Genomic DNA, 16,152 nt, shown 5'->3' with positions numbered 1-16,152 from the left:
AAAGAAGAAGAAGAAGAAGAAATGCAGGTTTAAAGTATTTATAAAGCTATTAAAACTTATAAAGGCTTCATAAATGACACCTCATTGGAAATTTTTGTGAGCTTCACTGGTGCGAAACTGTTTGAAGGATCTTAGCACAAAGGAGCTCAAACTACATGAAAGGTACACGATAAAACTACAGGATGCTGTAAATTTGCTTAACCAGCTATTTGTAAGACTTCAGATGTCACTGGTTAAAAAAAAAATCCACAGTCTGTTCTGTAAAGTGTGTATTTGTGCAGCAAAGTGCTGTCAGTTAGTTTTTACTTCCAGGTTTAAATGTCAGATAAATGTCAAATGTTGTAATCTGCTCTCTTATGTCAACAGTAAAGGAGGAATCCACCCTAAAACAACATTTTTCTACTACAGCAGCCTGGTTCATAGGCATTAAAAACATCAGATGTTAATTCTGATTTAAGGTGGATTTCCACTTAAATCAGCTTTATATGCGAGCTGTCATATGCCAAGCAAGGCATATTTCAGCCATATGTGACAACTGCATGAATTCCGCGAGCCATCAGCAGTCAAAAATTATTGATATCTTCCTTTGAGATGTTCGTTTCAGCCCTAAATGTGGGTTCTTACATTTTAATGCATCTCAATAGGACCCCACCTGAGGGAAGGATTTGGCTAAGCAGGACTTTGATATAGTTTGTAAGAAATTCATAACAGTGTGCTTAACACAATGTCCGGTTCCCGAGGTAATTTACTTGCTCCAAACCTTCACCATCTTATGGCCATGCCTCAAGTTTTACAGGGCCGCCTCAGCGACGGTTTGGCTAAAGGAAATTTCTGCCTGCGGCATTTGATGGGGAAAATTAACTTGGAGGGACCCCCACTGCAACAGTTTGCTGCCTGGAAAGGTTTGAACATGGACTCAGTCAGCACCAACTATGTACTTCATAAAGCCTTTTCTAGTATAAAGTGGAGAGTTGAGCATCAGAAATAATGTTCAGGGTGCAGATATGCAGGAACCTGCATTCAGGAATCTGTATGTAGAAGAACAAAAAACAAAACACTCATGGTAGTTATATATACATATATATATATATATTTTACACTTTCTTAACAGTGCAAATCAAAGAAAACAGTGGGGTGGATCATAGACATTCAACAGGTGACAATCATTTCTGTAAAGGGCAATTAAGGCAAAGAAAGAACGACTAATTATGTTTTTATTGCCATAAGTTTTTAACAGTATGTGCAAGTGCCAGCACGCGCTGAAACAATTAGCTGTAACCAAACTATTGTGTCTGATCTAAAAAGGGAGAGGGAAATACTTCATCAATCTAAAGTGAGAAAAAAAATGTATAAAACAACAGATTTGTGGCAGGTAAAATAGTTTTGCCTACAATATCAAAATACCGTTATACACCAGTAATAAATATGAATTAAAAAAACATTTAGACACATTTATTTAACTCTTATAAAACAACAATTTACATGAAATAAATATAAATTTACAACAGATGTCAAGTGAGATGTTGGGAAGCAGGTTGTTTTGGTCCACAACACAAATGAAGGCAATCTGCAGGAAAAGAGAGAAAAATAAAGATGTTAAGCAGTACATGTAAATTGCTTTTCATTATCTTTACCCAGGTTTGCACTAACATCCTATTTTAGCAGGGAGAATTCAACCTTATTCTATTGACCTCTGCCTTTGGATGTGAAAAAGTGTAGCTGTGTACGGTCTTGACATTTTTGAGCGAACTGACAGCGAGAAGAGAGGATCTGACAGAGTCGCGGGGCAACGCCACAACACGAGCACTTTTTAACTTTCCATATTCTCTGGACAGTTGGAGAGAAAACAGGTTCCACATCTGTCTCATGCAAGAGATATCAGAGACTTGGGGATGAGTGGAGGTGGGTGAGGGGGTGCTGCATGTGTGAGAGGGAGTGTGAATGTGTGGGAGAAACAGAGAGAGACGGGGAGAGAGGGAGAGGTGCTCGAGGCTACTGGGTACTTGAGCCGCTATAATGGTGTCTCGTATGAGAAAACATCTGTGAATTTCCTCAGTGATCTACAACAAAGTATAACTCAGAGCAGTCACTCAGCAGACCTTTGAAGTTGCTGTCTGACAGAAAGCTGCCATTGTTCACAGCCCCCAACACACAGAAACTCCAACTTTGGTCTCACTAATTTTCCCTGCAACGCGATACAAGTCTTTTTTCTCTCTCTCTCTCTCCCTCTTCCAGGCCTATGAAGCCGGGGATCTCTGCATATTCAAGAGCAAACAGCAAAGCCTTGGCAATGTGCAGGGTTGGCTTGGGGGTCAAGAAAGGCGGGACAGGTCGTTTTACCTTCTCTCAGCCCACCCTGAATGTGCTAATCCAGTCCAGCCTTAAAGAGGAAAACTCTCTCCCCTCTATGATGATGATGATGTACAGAGTTACAGCCTGCAGCGCTCTCCCAGGAACATTATAATAAAGCAACCTCACCTCCAATCACCGAACTCAGATCCAATGGACACTCCTGTGATAATCAAGTGCTGTCGACCTTTTAGTTTACTGCACTTAGCTTTTAAACATTTGTTTATTATATGACCGTCATCTTTTGTTGGAAATGTTTGTGAGCTGCTACAAATATATCACCGTTTTCCACGATCTACTAAGCAGCAGGTGGCAACGACATAACCGTGAGAAATTTGAACCTTACACTATAAATTCCTGTAATCCACAAAAAGCAAAAACACAAGAAATTAACAGCACTAGAAGTTGGAATATAAATATTTACAAAGTTATGCATGTTCAACTCAGTTTTGTAACTTTGCTTTAACTTTAAGCTGTCAGATATTGTGGCAGAATATGTCACTATATAGCTATGCAATGCTTAATGCTGTTTTTGCCTTAAAGGAGTTCCAATGCAAGTGATTTATAGAGCTGTATGGAAAGGGTTTTTTGCCAGTCAAAATTTTTGTGTTAATAACTGTAAATTTTGAGTTATGTATCCCAAAATTTCAAGTTAATCAGAAGTACGCCAAAATGTCAAGATACTTGGTCAGCAATGCAAAATTCTGAGGTACTAACCAAATTTTTATCCACTTATTTATTTTCCAGTGGCAGAAACAAATTCAGATCAGGCCAACCGACAACAGGCAAAGTAGCTCTGACCTCAAAGAGTCAATAATACATCATTGAATGTTGCCATGATTACTATGCAGAGCTAGCAATGAAAGTTAATATACAGAGAAAGTGGATCGCCCCATCAACTGGTACACTGGCAGATATAATGGCATTTCTGAAGAGAGGCATTTATTAAGCTCTTCTTGAGATTTTAGTGTTGTTCAAAATGAACATTGTTTTCTCCCATGTACAATAGTATTAGGAGTCACGAAAAAATGCTTGGGTCTTTAATTAGAAGATCTTTAATTTGCTCAGATTTATATAAAATTAATGTTAGTATGACTTAACCGATGTTGGAGGAGCAAAAACAAATAAAAGATAAATAATCTGCCCTTCTTCTTCACACTAGTATTGTATCTACCTGAAATAATAAAAGATGAATACTGTGTTAACTACCTGTCTTTTATGACTATCTTTCATAATTTTGAGTTGGTGTAAATAAATGTCCACTTTTATTTTAAGAGTCTTCTGGTTAAAAAAAGTATTTTATGGGCCATATAAGGAAAGTATATAGACAAAAGGGAAGCGTAAGACCTGCTGGAGAGATTTTAAAACAATTACACTGTATACTACTTTAGTGTGACCTCAATCACAAAGTTGTTTGGTTGAACACCAGGTGACCGCTCCGGTTCCTCCTGGCAGTGGCAAAAATGACAAGCTTTCAGCTATGCATCCCAAACCGAAACAAGGCCGTGGTAATTCTCACACTGTTACCAGTCCAGCGTTTATTCAACGGCAGCTGGTCCCACCATCTGGGAAAGCAATGCTGGGGCAAAACAAAACAGGTTACACCTTTGGCCATGCCAAGTCTGCTAGTGCCCCGCTCCCTCGACAAACTGAGAGGGGCTAATCATAATTTCACGCTCTGATTTGTCAAATCCCATTCCAGCACCGGAGGCACCAAAAAAACTTTTAAGTCAATAAATTTCATGGCATACAGGATAACAGCTTTCCCATATTGTGCCTATTGTTCTATGCTGGCTTTCTCCAGCTTTGTCCCTCTCACATTAAGGGTAAGATGTCTCCTTTGCAAATGAAAAGGTAGCTGTAATTTTGACCAAAACATTTAGTCAGTTGTAAGATTAGCAAACTCTTTCCCCTCTCATGCATGCATTTTACATTCATGCAAATGCCAACAACAAAAACAGCGCATGGAGCGCCCTCGACAAACTGCAGGTGAGAGGAAGCTGAAACAAAAGCCACTGTAACCCTAATGGCATCCCTTGTCATTAAGAGACCTTTGATGTATGTGCTCAACGGAGTCTTTTATCTCCTTCTTCCTCCTCTTCCTCTTCCTCTCTGTGCTTCTACCCGGCTCAACCAGTTTCTTTATTACTGCATTCTTTAGGGCATGTTTCTCTTTTTTTGCCCTTTCACATACATCTGACATCTGGCTGACACTCATGCATGTCACTCTTTCCAATTGCTAGCCAGCAAACAGCACTGCAATGCTGAGTTTGTAGCTATTTTAGCAGTCTGCATTATGAAGCAAGGCATTAATTCTTTACTCACACAAAAAAACCCAACATATGGAATGCAACCATAATATAGCAAGATACATTTAGTGTGGTGGAAATGTGACAGATCTGGATATGAAAAGCACGTAAACTGCATTAAAACAGTATTTGAAAAGGCTGCACATGAAATGCCGCATTGAAACTCTCCCTTTGAACTCAAAGGATAGAGAAACAGGACAATGTTGGCCTAATCGTGTTCCCTCTTTGAAGTGAGACATCACTATTAGGTGAAAAGGTAAGTATGCTTCTTTAGAAAATAAAAGCTTTTCATCATTTGTTAAGGCTGCAGCGCGGGCGATTTTCATAAAGGTGGTTTAAAAACTTTGGATAACAGTGTTTGGAGCTGCCTTGGATGTAGCTTTAATGAATGTGCAGCACATGAAGCAAATAGCTAAAATGGCAAGAATAACACCAGCAGTAACGTTAGCCACATTAAAGGAGTCCTCTCCCGCACACCAGATGTTGTCAGATTTAATGAGGGAAAACAAGAAGGAGCTGCTTTTTGGGTTTTTTTTTGCAAAAACGTATTAAAGAAAACACAGGTGTCAGGCCTCCAACACTGGCCTAACCTACCCGCTGTCCCCCAAAATGACCCGGAGGCTGAACAAACACAGGGGGTTCGATTTGTCGGGTCAGATCATCCCTCATCGGAATGACGACAGCATTTCATAACATTTGCCTTTTTGCAACACATAATCAGCTATCCGAGGCAATTACGCGCACACCTCTGCTCACCTCCTCTCATATGCTAAAGCAGGCAATCAGCCAGGGAGTTAATTTGGCAGAGGAAAACAGGGGAAGAAACACCCACTCTGGCACCATTTGTCACTACAGTCCAACCTTGTTATTCAAACTAGCGAGCCTATTTGAAATTCCTCTCTGTGGTAAAACAGGGCCAAAATAATCAAGGGAGCATGATCACACTTAATTGATTCAGTGTACTTTTAAGATGCACTACAGGGTGCTGGGGTGACCTATTTCAGACTGCTCTTCAGAGGAACCAACTATCCCAGCAAGGGAGTAATGCACAACGAGGATTTTAATTATTGCAGGATCTGTGGCTACGACCGGAGGTGAAATGCTCCTCAAGTAACTGTGACACTACATTATAACACTGCCAGTGGTCCGGGGTTTTTACGCTTTGAATTTTTATAGACTTAAATATGACAATAAACTGGAAAAAATAGGGGTTTTTTTAGCTTAATTATAAAATCTTAATTTAGAAAAACCAAAAATTTAAAAAAAAAATGTTCCTTTCGTATTTTATTTATACATTATATTTATACTCTCACCACTTAAATTCACCACATATGTGGCTGTCAACACATGTCTTCATTTATAATGGGCACATTTTGTAGAGTAGTACTCCTGGGAGATCTGGGATACATAACTCAATTTATATGACCCTTGTACCGAGGACACAATTCAGTCTATCATCAGAATATCTAATCAGTCTGCCTCTTGTGATGCTAGTTTGTCTTTTTTCTTTATTTTATAGCTCTAATTCTTAAAATATTAACTAAAAAAAATAACCTGGATCACATCTCAATCAGCTCAAGACCAGCTCAACCAAAGGCTTAATAAAATTAAATATGCGTACCTTGCAGTAAGTCTACTGAAAGATGTAAACACCTTTTAGCTACCTCTGTTTATGTCTTCCTCACAGGAGACAGTATGTGCAACTTTTAAAACTATGTGGATTTACCACATCACCACTAAAGACACTGTGGTTGTTTAAAACAACAAACAGCATAGTTATGGTTGGAAAATGGCAGATTTAAACCACAGTGGTGTCAAGTGACAAAAAAAAATAGAGCCAAAACCATCAACCATGCAGAAAATTAAAAGGAGGCTTGAGAGGTTAAAGAAGAAAAATCAAAGATTACTAGCAGTAAAGCCGCAGTGTCTCAACCCGAGTCTGACCCTCACAGCATTGAGCTGTAGGATTTGATGAACACCCTGGACCTCGTTAAACCCACCAGGATTCCTGTGAATCTGAACCTAAGTGGAGCTGGGTTTGCTATCAAGGCAGAGCTCTAATGTTTTCCCCGCTGAGTATAAGGAGGATGAGATCCCCAGTCATACCACCCTACTCTTCCTATTAAGATCAAAATCTCCTCTCAGGCCCTCGGGTGTCAACAAAGGGAGATGCAGTAAATGATATGCAAATTGAAAAGAAAAAAAAAAAAAACTCTACAAATCAACTCGCCAGCCCTGCATTTCCGACACTTCACATCTTAAAAGAAAATTCCTGTATTTAGGGTGAAATTCAAAGTGAGTTCTAGCTCTGCCTCTGTGAAGCTATGTGTGGTGATTCCAGCTCTCAGACAGCACAAAGCCCCTTTAACTACAGGCAACTCGCTGTGGGAGAACTCGTCGAAAGAGTTTTGGGTTTCACGAGGATTTGTCTCCGGATCCGTCTTAGACAATAGACATAATGCTCGGGAATAGGTAGATGTTTCCACGTCAGGTTAACACCACTGAGCTGAGCAGCGCTCTGCCTGCAAAATGAGGGGCACTTCATTGTAACGGAGAAATGATGGCTCAATTCAACCATTAGAAAAACAACCGAAAATTATCAATGGCCATTTAATGAGCATATAATTTATCTAGTCATGAATATAAGAGGATATATAAGACGTGCTTCCTTTTATCTTTTTTAAAACTAAACTATTTAGACTAAAGAATCAATCAATAAACCAATTAACAGCTACATGGATAATAGGAATAATCACTATATGCAGCCCTGTGGAGCTTGGATATTTGGGACAATGTTACTTCCTCTTTATCCTTCTCTTATGTGTGCTTTTATGAATTTCTGCACCATTTTTATTGCAATTTGTAGATTAAATGCAGGATTTCAGGCTCTAGAAATAAAATTCTTTACAATACAGTAGAAACACATATAACAGAAGCTCACATGTGTAACTAGAGTTAAAGTTATCGTAATAAAAAAAACAAGACTGGAAAAATTGTGCACACGAGGTAGAACTCTAGTATGTCTAGTCTAGTAGAATCTAGGAGAATTATGTGTTCCAAACTCTGAGTCGAAGGAGGAAACTATCCTAACACTGTCACTGATGACGAGCAAATTGCTCCTGTAAACATCTTCTGATCGCTTTGCATTAGCAGACGAGGGCACGGCTCACGCAGGTCGCTTATTCTGCACCGCTGCTACTTGCTCCACATACCGAAGCACATCCAAAGCAGAGGATGTTCTTTGGAGTGTCTGTCTACACGTCTGAAGCGTCTGTCTTACCGGCTGACATGGTTGCAAGGTTCAGCTCTGACTGACGAGGGGCCCAACTAGAAAGGGTGGGTAGGGGCGGTGGTTGAGTGCTCTTCCTCAGGGATCGACTCCACAGTTGACAGTAATTTGTAGTACTCATCTTCTCCATCCAGCACTTTGATTTGACTGTGATTTTTTTTTAAGGAGACAAAAAAGAAAGTGGTGATACATTACTGTGATAGAAGAATGGTGCCTTTTTCAGTTTAATATTGTGTAAAGCTAGACATGTGCAATAGTATTATTTGCAGATGCACCTGAGATGAGGTGTTTGCTTAAGCACACTGCTCTTAACTAGAATGTCAATTACAGTACAGGCACAGTGCAGATCTTCAACAGTTAAAATTAGCATGATGACAAAGGCCCTAATATGTAACCCCCTCTCCAATGACGCAGAGCATCTCCTCATAAAAACCCTGTTATTTTCGGCTCTCCATTTACATTATAAGAAAACAACTCCATTTCTGGATTCTCCTATTCCACAAAGGGCCTGCTCTGTTTAGAGTTGCTGTAAGTAGGAAAGCAGTTATTTACCCAAGTTTTCTCGGCTTCCTCTTGCTCCCCTGGTAATCCAGAGTTCTCTGAGGAAAGGGCCAAGAGCACACAGTCAAAAGATGAGCAGAGAGTCATTAATTTTTAATTCAAAGTGATTTTGTGTTGAATGCGAGCAGATGCTGATAATATCAGAAGTCACAGCATAATTTTTTTCTGATCAAAGGGCTCAAGTGAGTCTGATGAAGCATGCATCTTGCTCAGCTTTGATAAACCACATCAATTATTCACCGTGAAGGCAGACATCCTGACATGAAAGCAACAGATAAAGAGCATAAGCACATGTTCAAGACAAGAGGCAGAGAAGCGTGGGGGTGGGGCTCCAGGGTCTGGCACAGGTAGGTTTAATTGTATTATCATGTGGAACCAAAGTCAGACAAAGGCCTTTATCGGCACTTTGAACTCACATTTAGCTGGTTGTAGTACAGGCTGTCTTCGGGGCTGTTGAGCAGCTTGGGCTGCTGGCCCCGCCGGCGAGGAGTTCTCTGCTGCAGCTTCATCACTGGACCTGCAACAGAGGAAAAACGAGGGCAGTGATCCAACCAGGCAAAAACAACAACAAGCTCCAACATGATGCCGACGATGATGACAGCGGCGGTAAACCGATTCTGCCCTCGACTTCTTTTTAAATTGGCGCCCGTGTGTGACGGAAAAGTGACAGAAACACTTTAAATTGACTTAAGTGAGATTATGTCATTTCATTGATGAGATGACTCAATAACAGCTTATTATTATTACATAAACCGCATCTATCACAGGTGCACAGCGGGGGATGTTTGTAGTAGCCGAATTACAAAAGAAACAGGCAGAAGTGACACTGTGCATTCATGAAAAGTTCACCTTCACACTCAGAGAAGAGTTCATCCTGGTAATAACATCAGTAGTTTTAAGCTAAGAAAGATCTCATATTTGTTACTGACAGTCCTGGATCACTCAACTCTGCAGGATGATAGCACAGAAAAAGTAGGTCAGCATTTAAAAGTGCAGATAATCTCATTAACTGTATTTCACTCAGTAATGAGTGCTGCTTATTGTAAATATTCAATGGATGTGTGATTGTAACAAATGGAAAATAAGTATTTGGAATCTCGGGTACTTAAGAGTTTATAGGGTATTAAATGACTATCTTTACAAGATGAGAAATTTTAGTATCTGTTGTTTGAGGAGAAACATTTGGGTAGCACTTTCTAGTCTATCTTGGTAATAATCACTTATTAACCAAAGTAATACAGAGTAATAGCCAGTTCAGCTCTTTACAATACAGAGGAGACTCCAACAATCAAACAGCCCCCTATGTGCAAGCACTTTGCAACAGTGGGAAGGAAAAACTCAGAAACAGGTTTAGGGAAGGACAGCCATCTGCCATAACTGGTTGGGTGTGAGGAGAGGTAGCCAGGACAAAAGAGCCACATGCCAAGTAGTTAATAGTAGTAGTTATAAGACTAATATCACATAATTGGTACTAAGAGGCTAGAAAGTGGGTGTAATAATGTGGAAACAAGTGTATGATTATGAGGCAAAATCAGTTAGTAATAGTATATTGGTAACAACAGGACCTGCTAACAATAAAATGTTAATATCTGTGCATTAAAATTTTTAAATACTAACTTGTGGCCTTAATCTCATATAACAGTAATATTGGTTGATGGTTTAACACATAAGGATACTATTCACAGTGCTGAAATTAATGCTGACTTATGCCTCCAGCATTCTTCTTTGAATGAATAAAGGTAACAGAGTACATGTTGTGTTTAATGTTGTGACTTATTACCCAGAAATGTGTGGTAGTTTCTGTGTAATAACCAGAAAACAATTCTCCAAAATGCAAAACTGCCTGTTCCTATCTAATTCCATATTAATAACCTATTAAAGGAAACATCAAAAAGTGTGCTGATCAGTTATACATCTACTAATTGCAGCAGTAGTAGTCAGCGGAGGATTGTTCAGTGGAGCATTGATAGTTTTCTGGATTACACGAGTATGCAGAGGCTTATGATTAGCTACACAGAATTAATTAACTATTTGACAATATACACTATTAGGGTCAGGTGGCAATTTCCAGTGTACCACAACTGAAATTAGTGAAAATGTCAAAGTATTAATGGCAGAGGCAGAGAGCTCTGCGTGATGGTAAAATTCAAACAAAGTAATAAAGCGGAATCCAACAGGGTGACATTTTGGGAAAAACACTAGTTAGATGAGACGAAGGATGGCTGCAGGGAGAAAAATGTGATGATACTAGAGTGTCATATCTATCAGAGGTTATAAGCCATAGATCAACATAGTAAAACCAGTGCAGTAATACCTGCATTCTTACTCATATCCAGTAGGGGGCAACTACTCTGGGTAAAAAAAAGGAAACTTGGTTTATGGAAGTCTATTGGAAAATGGCCTTAGTTCTCACTTAATCTATGTATGTGGTAAACATTTATCTGATAAATTTATAGTCTCAATAGCAAGATTTAGGTCTTACAGAATATAAACTGATGTTCATGTTGTAAATTGTGGCCCCCATTGTACTCCAAGAGACGATAAAGATGAATGTGTTTTAGAGCATGGCTACTTTGTAATTGACAAGTACTGCTGTAAGAATGTGCAGTGCCCTTTTTTCCCCCTCAGTCAGAGCCTCCCCTTTCTTCCAATATGGTAAAAAAGCTCAAGTCAAGGCTTCCAAGCAGGAGTCCATAAACCAATGGGTGACGTCACTGTGGCAATGCCCACATGTGGTCTATGGTTATGCCACCCAAACACAAGTGAATGCAATTTAACGTTTAAAAGTTTTAGCGGTTTTAAAGAGAAGTGACGTCTATTTTATGGCCAATAAATACATATTTTCACCGCGCACACTTCAATAAGAGCCTGACTAAGCAGATCTGCAGGATTCTAGACGTAGATTTTCACCCTTCCACTTTCCACTCAAATGAGTGACACATGGAAGCTGCGGTCAGTGTGTCAAAAGGAATAAAAAGCAATTACTACATTCAGATCCTGTCTTACTGAGTGATTTCTTCTCTGCAGATGTGTGAAGGCTGTTCTTCCTGACTGCACCACAGAAAGGGAAATCTTATTGGCTTACCAGAGACAATTAGAAATGTGATAACATGGATATTCAAACATAACACAGTAATAAGGGCTGGTTACTCTTCCTTACTACACCTTGCTTAGCATTTCAAAGTTCATTGGTTACAAAAGTGTGTTTTTAAAGCTCACCTATACTAGGAAGCATCTATATTTAATGTCTGACAACGTTTCATCCTCTTTGCCTGCATTTCATGTGAGACAGGACATTTCTTCATCATGTCTTGCTACCTCTGCTTCTCTACCTTGACTAAAGCTGCATTTGCCTTTTCCATCTTAACACTACTTTGTACTCACTTTGAACAGACCTCATCACATCTCAATCCTATACATCAAAGAGCAGGATCCCCCGCCACCCCTTCAATCTTTCCTCGGCTTTCTTGATGTTATTCAAACCAGCACAGGTTTACTAAAGTCACACTTTGTAAATGCCCAGAAAGTTCCTGTCAGTTTTGAGATATTAGCCAACTTTTACCGTGAATCTTATCTACCCATGCCTCAGAGGTGCTAACTGTCCACTGTGTGAATCCCCGTTACCCCTGAGTATTTGAGGATATTTGGAAGAAATCTCATGTACCGAGACAAATAGCTCAGGAAAAAAAAGCAGCTGGGTTTGGATGCATCAGAAGCACTTAGGTTTTAGTCTCACATTAAAATTAATTGGACATTATGCTCTTGCTTAGCCTTTGAAACCTGAAAGAGCATGACATGCTGCTACGAAGAGAAAAATCAGCACAAATAAAATGTTCACACTTTACGTCTCAGTTAAACAATGTCTGTATGTAGGACGTTGTTCTGCTAATGATGCAGAAAATGGTTTTGATAAGCAAATGTTTTATTCCCCTGAAATTGCATCAAAGCCCTCAATCACAAATAATGAATCCTAACGTCCTTGAACAGACAAAAAATTAAATCGTATTATGAAACAGACTGCGTAGTCGGTCTGTGGTTTCAACAGAAAACATTAGCTGTGACAGCACGTCCACAAGTATTTAAGAATAATGCAAACTCTTACCTGCATATAGTGCAATTAGGACAATACCCAATTCCCTTATGACTTGAGTGATTCATAGATTATGTTGAAAATGCAGAAAAAGAACATTTGGAAACCTCAAGTGAAATTAAATTAATGGGGATTTATGTCTTTCCTCTTTCTTTACATGTACATATATGTATACAGTTACAGCTTTGGATCCTCCTTATAAACACAGCTAAAGATAATAATGAGGTCAGAGTATGTACAAGTAATCCCTGTGAGCCAAAAGCTCAGACATCAGTCTGCTTTTGAAGCTCTGGAAGAGCAGAAAAAACGCTAAATGTTTTTTCTGCTCTTCCTTTTATATGTCTGTTTATGAATATCCTCAATATTGTCTTCTCAGGCACGCAGCTCTTGCTGTGAGCACAGCAGTCCTACCCACCTGCTGTTCAAATCTTCTGTCCGCGAGGGGCAGCCAATCAGAAAGAAGCTGGGCTGAAGGGAAAGGGAGTTAAGAAGTCTCAGGGGGCCACACCAAGGCCTACTATGAGATGAACAAGGATTACTTTAAACCGTGAGTCATTCTCAGTCAGTTATTCTTTTACATTTAAAAGAAAATATAGAGTAGTTAAATGAGCATAATAGGTTTCTTTAGCTGATGCTTTAACTGTGTCTCAAGAAATGTAGCAAGTGAAAGCTAAACCCGATGACTGGCTGTAAAGAAAACTGTGGCCAGTAAGTTTACTCAGCTGCAGCTAATTAACATAAATCCTGCTAAATAAATAAATAAATAAATGTAAACACTGGTTTCTACCAGTTGGTGTCTGTAAACATGAGCTTCAAAAGGCTTTGCGAAACAAACAAAACTCTGTATCACTTTTAGTCGTTCTGCGAGGAATGACAACATCTGTTCGTTGGCCGGTCCCCCCACAACTCTCAACAGCTAGTGAAAATTTTGTTTTAATAGTGTTCAGGTCAGGATGGATTCTAACTCCTTGAGGATATCTTTTTTCCCAGCAAATGTCACAGTAGGCGAAAAGTATTAACTGATCTAAAACTAAAAGACTAAATACCTCCAAATTACATTCCCTACAACCCAAGCTGTGTTTACTGCAAATACCGCTATCAAGACAGGAGCCAAATCTGCAACATTCTCTGTTTTTCTGCAAAGTTATGTAAAAGCTACTCAGATGGATTTCATGAAACTTGGTTGAGAGGTGGCATTTGTGCAAAAAGAAGAAAAATAGCGTGGCTCGGTATCGCTTCAGATTTGTGGGGTAGGGTACTGGCACTGGAATTCACTCCTTTACAGCTCCTCTTTGTCAGGATGGTGACGTAAAACTTTCAATAAAAATTTAATGAAATGTGGCAGAGGTGGCGAATTTGGAAAACAAGGGCCCACTAGATTTTTGTCCAGATCCCTTTAAAAAAAAAAAAATTACCATGTAGGACAACGACCTTGTAGTTTAGTACCTACAGGCACGCAACACTGACTGCACACTTTGATTTTTTTAATGGAAAATGTTGCAAAACCTCTCAGCAGCTTTATTATTTTATCAGTTTCTACTCAGACATTTTTTTCCTACTGACATTGATGAGATATTAATGTGTCTGTTTCTACGGATGCAGTTCTTATCTCTCAGGTGCTGTATCTAACCCTGCAGATCTCGCAGGAGGTTTAGCCTCACAATTTATCCATCCTGACCTGCAGCGATCAGAGTGTGTAGCAGATCAGAGGATGGGTCAGGCCTCCCATCTCTGTGCCTCCATTTGGGAAATCATTGTCATTTGATCCAGGCCAGCCCCAGAGGAATGCTGCTCCTGCAGATATATTACAGGCAGGGAGCCTGCCAAACTGGCTTCTGGCAGGGGAGCACAGCTTGGACACGGGCGGGCAGAGCTGGGAAGGGGTCAGACAGCGGCTCACACCAAGGGTTTGCTAAATGATCGTGGGTAACGTTTGCTGTTTGGGGTGGGGAGGAATAATAGCCAACTGGGAATACAGAGGCAGTAAGTTTCATGCAATATTGATTTCTCCCTATCAAAGAAAGCCAAGCAGTGTTTGCTCTTCTTGGTGAAAGACTTACATATTGTACATGTTTGCTTCTTGAGATAAAAAGAATTCATTTTTTTTTTTAGATAGGTACTTCTTTTATTTTCAAAGACTAGCAGATGAGACGTATTACATCTCTAAATACCACTTTGAAATCCCTTGAAAATCAGAACGCTCTTCAGAAACAACATAAAAGAGCCGCTAAAAGGGATTTTTAGTGGAATAAATTAGAGATGTATCGATTTACTTCCAAAGTCACGTGCTGCAATCACCTGACTTCTCCCAGACCACAGAGAACCGCTCGGGTTTTGTTTATTCAGATGGAGAGAGCAGAGGCACCAAAAGCCATGGATTATAAGGAAAAATCATCAGCAGAGGCCTTTGATGTCTAAATGAGGCATGTGCAATCCAGACCCCTCTCTTTACCTCACAACCGCCTCTTCACACACATACACGCACGCATTAGCCCAGACAGCATGCACACAAACGTGCGCACACATGCACGCAAACAGTAACAGATATTATTCTTAACTTGCAAACAAAGACCCAAACCAGATATGCAAAGTGGAAGAGCATTTCCAGAACTTTCTCTCATTCCTTTAATAGCCAGTCATGTGCTTTAAATTAGAAGCCGAAGTGATCAAGCCTCGCAGATAATGCAGAAAAAGGGGGCTGATCCTGCATCTGTTTTCACTAGTGCAAGCAGAGGATGTTGTTACTTACAAGCAATTTTTCACACTGAAATCAATCATTTCCACTGACAGCAACTTTTGGAACTTTGACTCCTGAAAAAAATGCTTGCTAGGAGGAGAAATCTGCAAACTTTGTGGGAGTCAATCATTTGTCACAAGCTTAATACATGTAATCTATAACCCCAACCAAGAAGGACAAGTAAAAAAGAATAAAGACCGCTGAGGGAGAGACGAATGACAAGAAAAGCCAAAAATAGATTAAATATGGAAATGAAGGGCACTGAGCTTTTTCTCTCTTGATCAGTGGAATACCAGCAAATTTTGCTAAATAGAATTAGTACAATAACAACCTAATAACATTTTGTGCTTGGAAAACTTTGCTAAAGTACACCAAGTGACTCAATCGACATGTGAAAAATCACAGAGAACTCTGAGCATCGTTTTCCACCTTGATTTTAATGTCTGAGGAGATTATTCTGTTGGAATTGTGATGATGAGTAGTTTGGAAGTACATCCTGTTAACTACTCCCACTGACATTAAGAGGATTACGTAGGTAGCGTCAGACAGAGGCAACTCCTTCCGTTAAGTTGAGTCTTTCCTATCCCTTCCAAATCTCTGCTGCCGCTACGTCGAGCCTGTAATTTGCCTAAAACTGAAGGCATCCGGTGGAGACGCGGCGATATGTGGAGACAGACAGATAAATCAAAAGGCTGAGAGACAGCGAGAGGGAGGGAGAGTATTTGTCTAGAGAACATGGAGAGGGTGGATCATTTGTCTGGCAGATGCATGTTGATACCGTGATGCTGCTTTGGTGGTGATGGTGTTGGTGTATGAG

The 16,152-nt window shown here is 39.8% G+C and overlaps 1 protein-coding gene across 6 annotated transcripts in view; it reads right to left on the bottom strand.

The window, feature by feature from the left end:
- myo3b (myosin IIIB) overlaps positions 1–16,152 on the bottom strand; it is a 70,727-nt gene continuing 54,575 nt past the window's right edge. For 3 of the 6 annotated variants that reach the window (XM_019352509.2, XM_019352510.2, XM_013272612.3), the window contains 4 exons: positions 8,925–9,025; positions 8,500–8,546; positions 7,939–8,094; positions 1–1,567 (listed from right to left, as the gene is read on the bottom strand). In XM_019352509.2, the coding sequence (XP_019208054.1) occupies positions 7,986–8,094; positions 8,500–8,546; positions 8,925–9,025 (257 nt within the window). In that variant the 3' untranslated portion in view covers positions 1–1,567; positions 7,939–7,985. The remainder of the gene's footprint in view (positions 1,568–7,938; positions 8,095–8,499; positions 8,547–8,924; positions 9,026–16,152) is intronic. The other 3 variants (XM_003447383.5, XM_019352512.2, XM_019352513.2) reach the window with 1 other exon arrangement.

This window comes from Oreochromis niloticus, linkage group LG16 (genome assembly GCF_001858045.2).
Source record: "Oreochromis niloticus isolate F11D_XX linkage group LG16, O_niloticus_UMD_NMBU, whole genome shotgun sequence".
In the NCBI taxonomy this organism is placed as follows: Eukaryota; Metazoa; Chordata; class Actinopteri; order Cichliformes; family Cichlidae; genus Oreochromis; species Oreochromis niloticus.
This window is presented reverse-complemented; position numbering and strand designations above follow the sequence as displayed.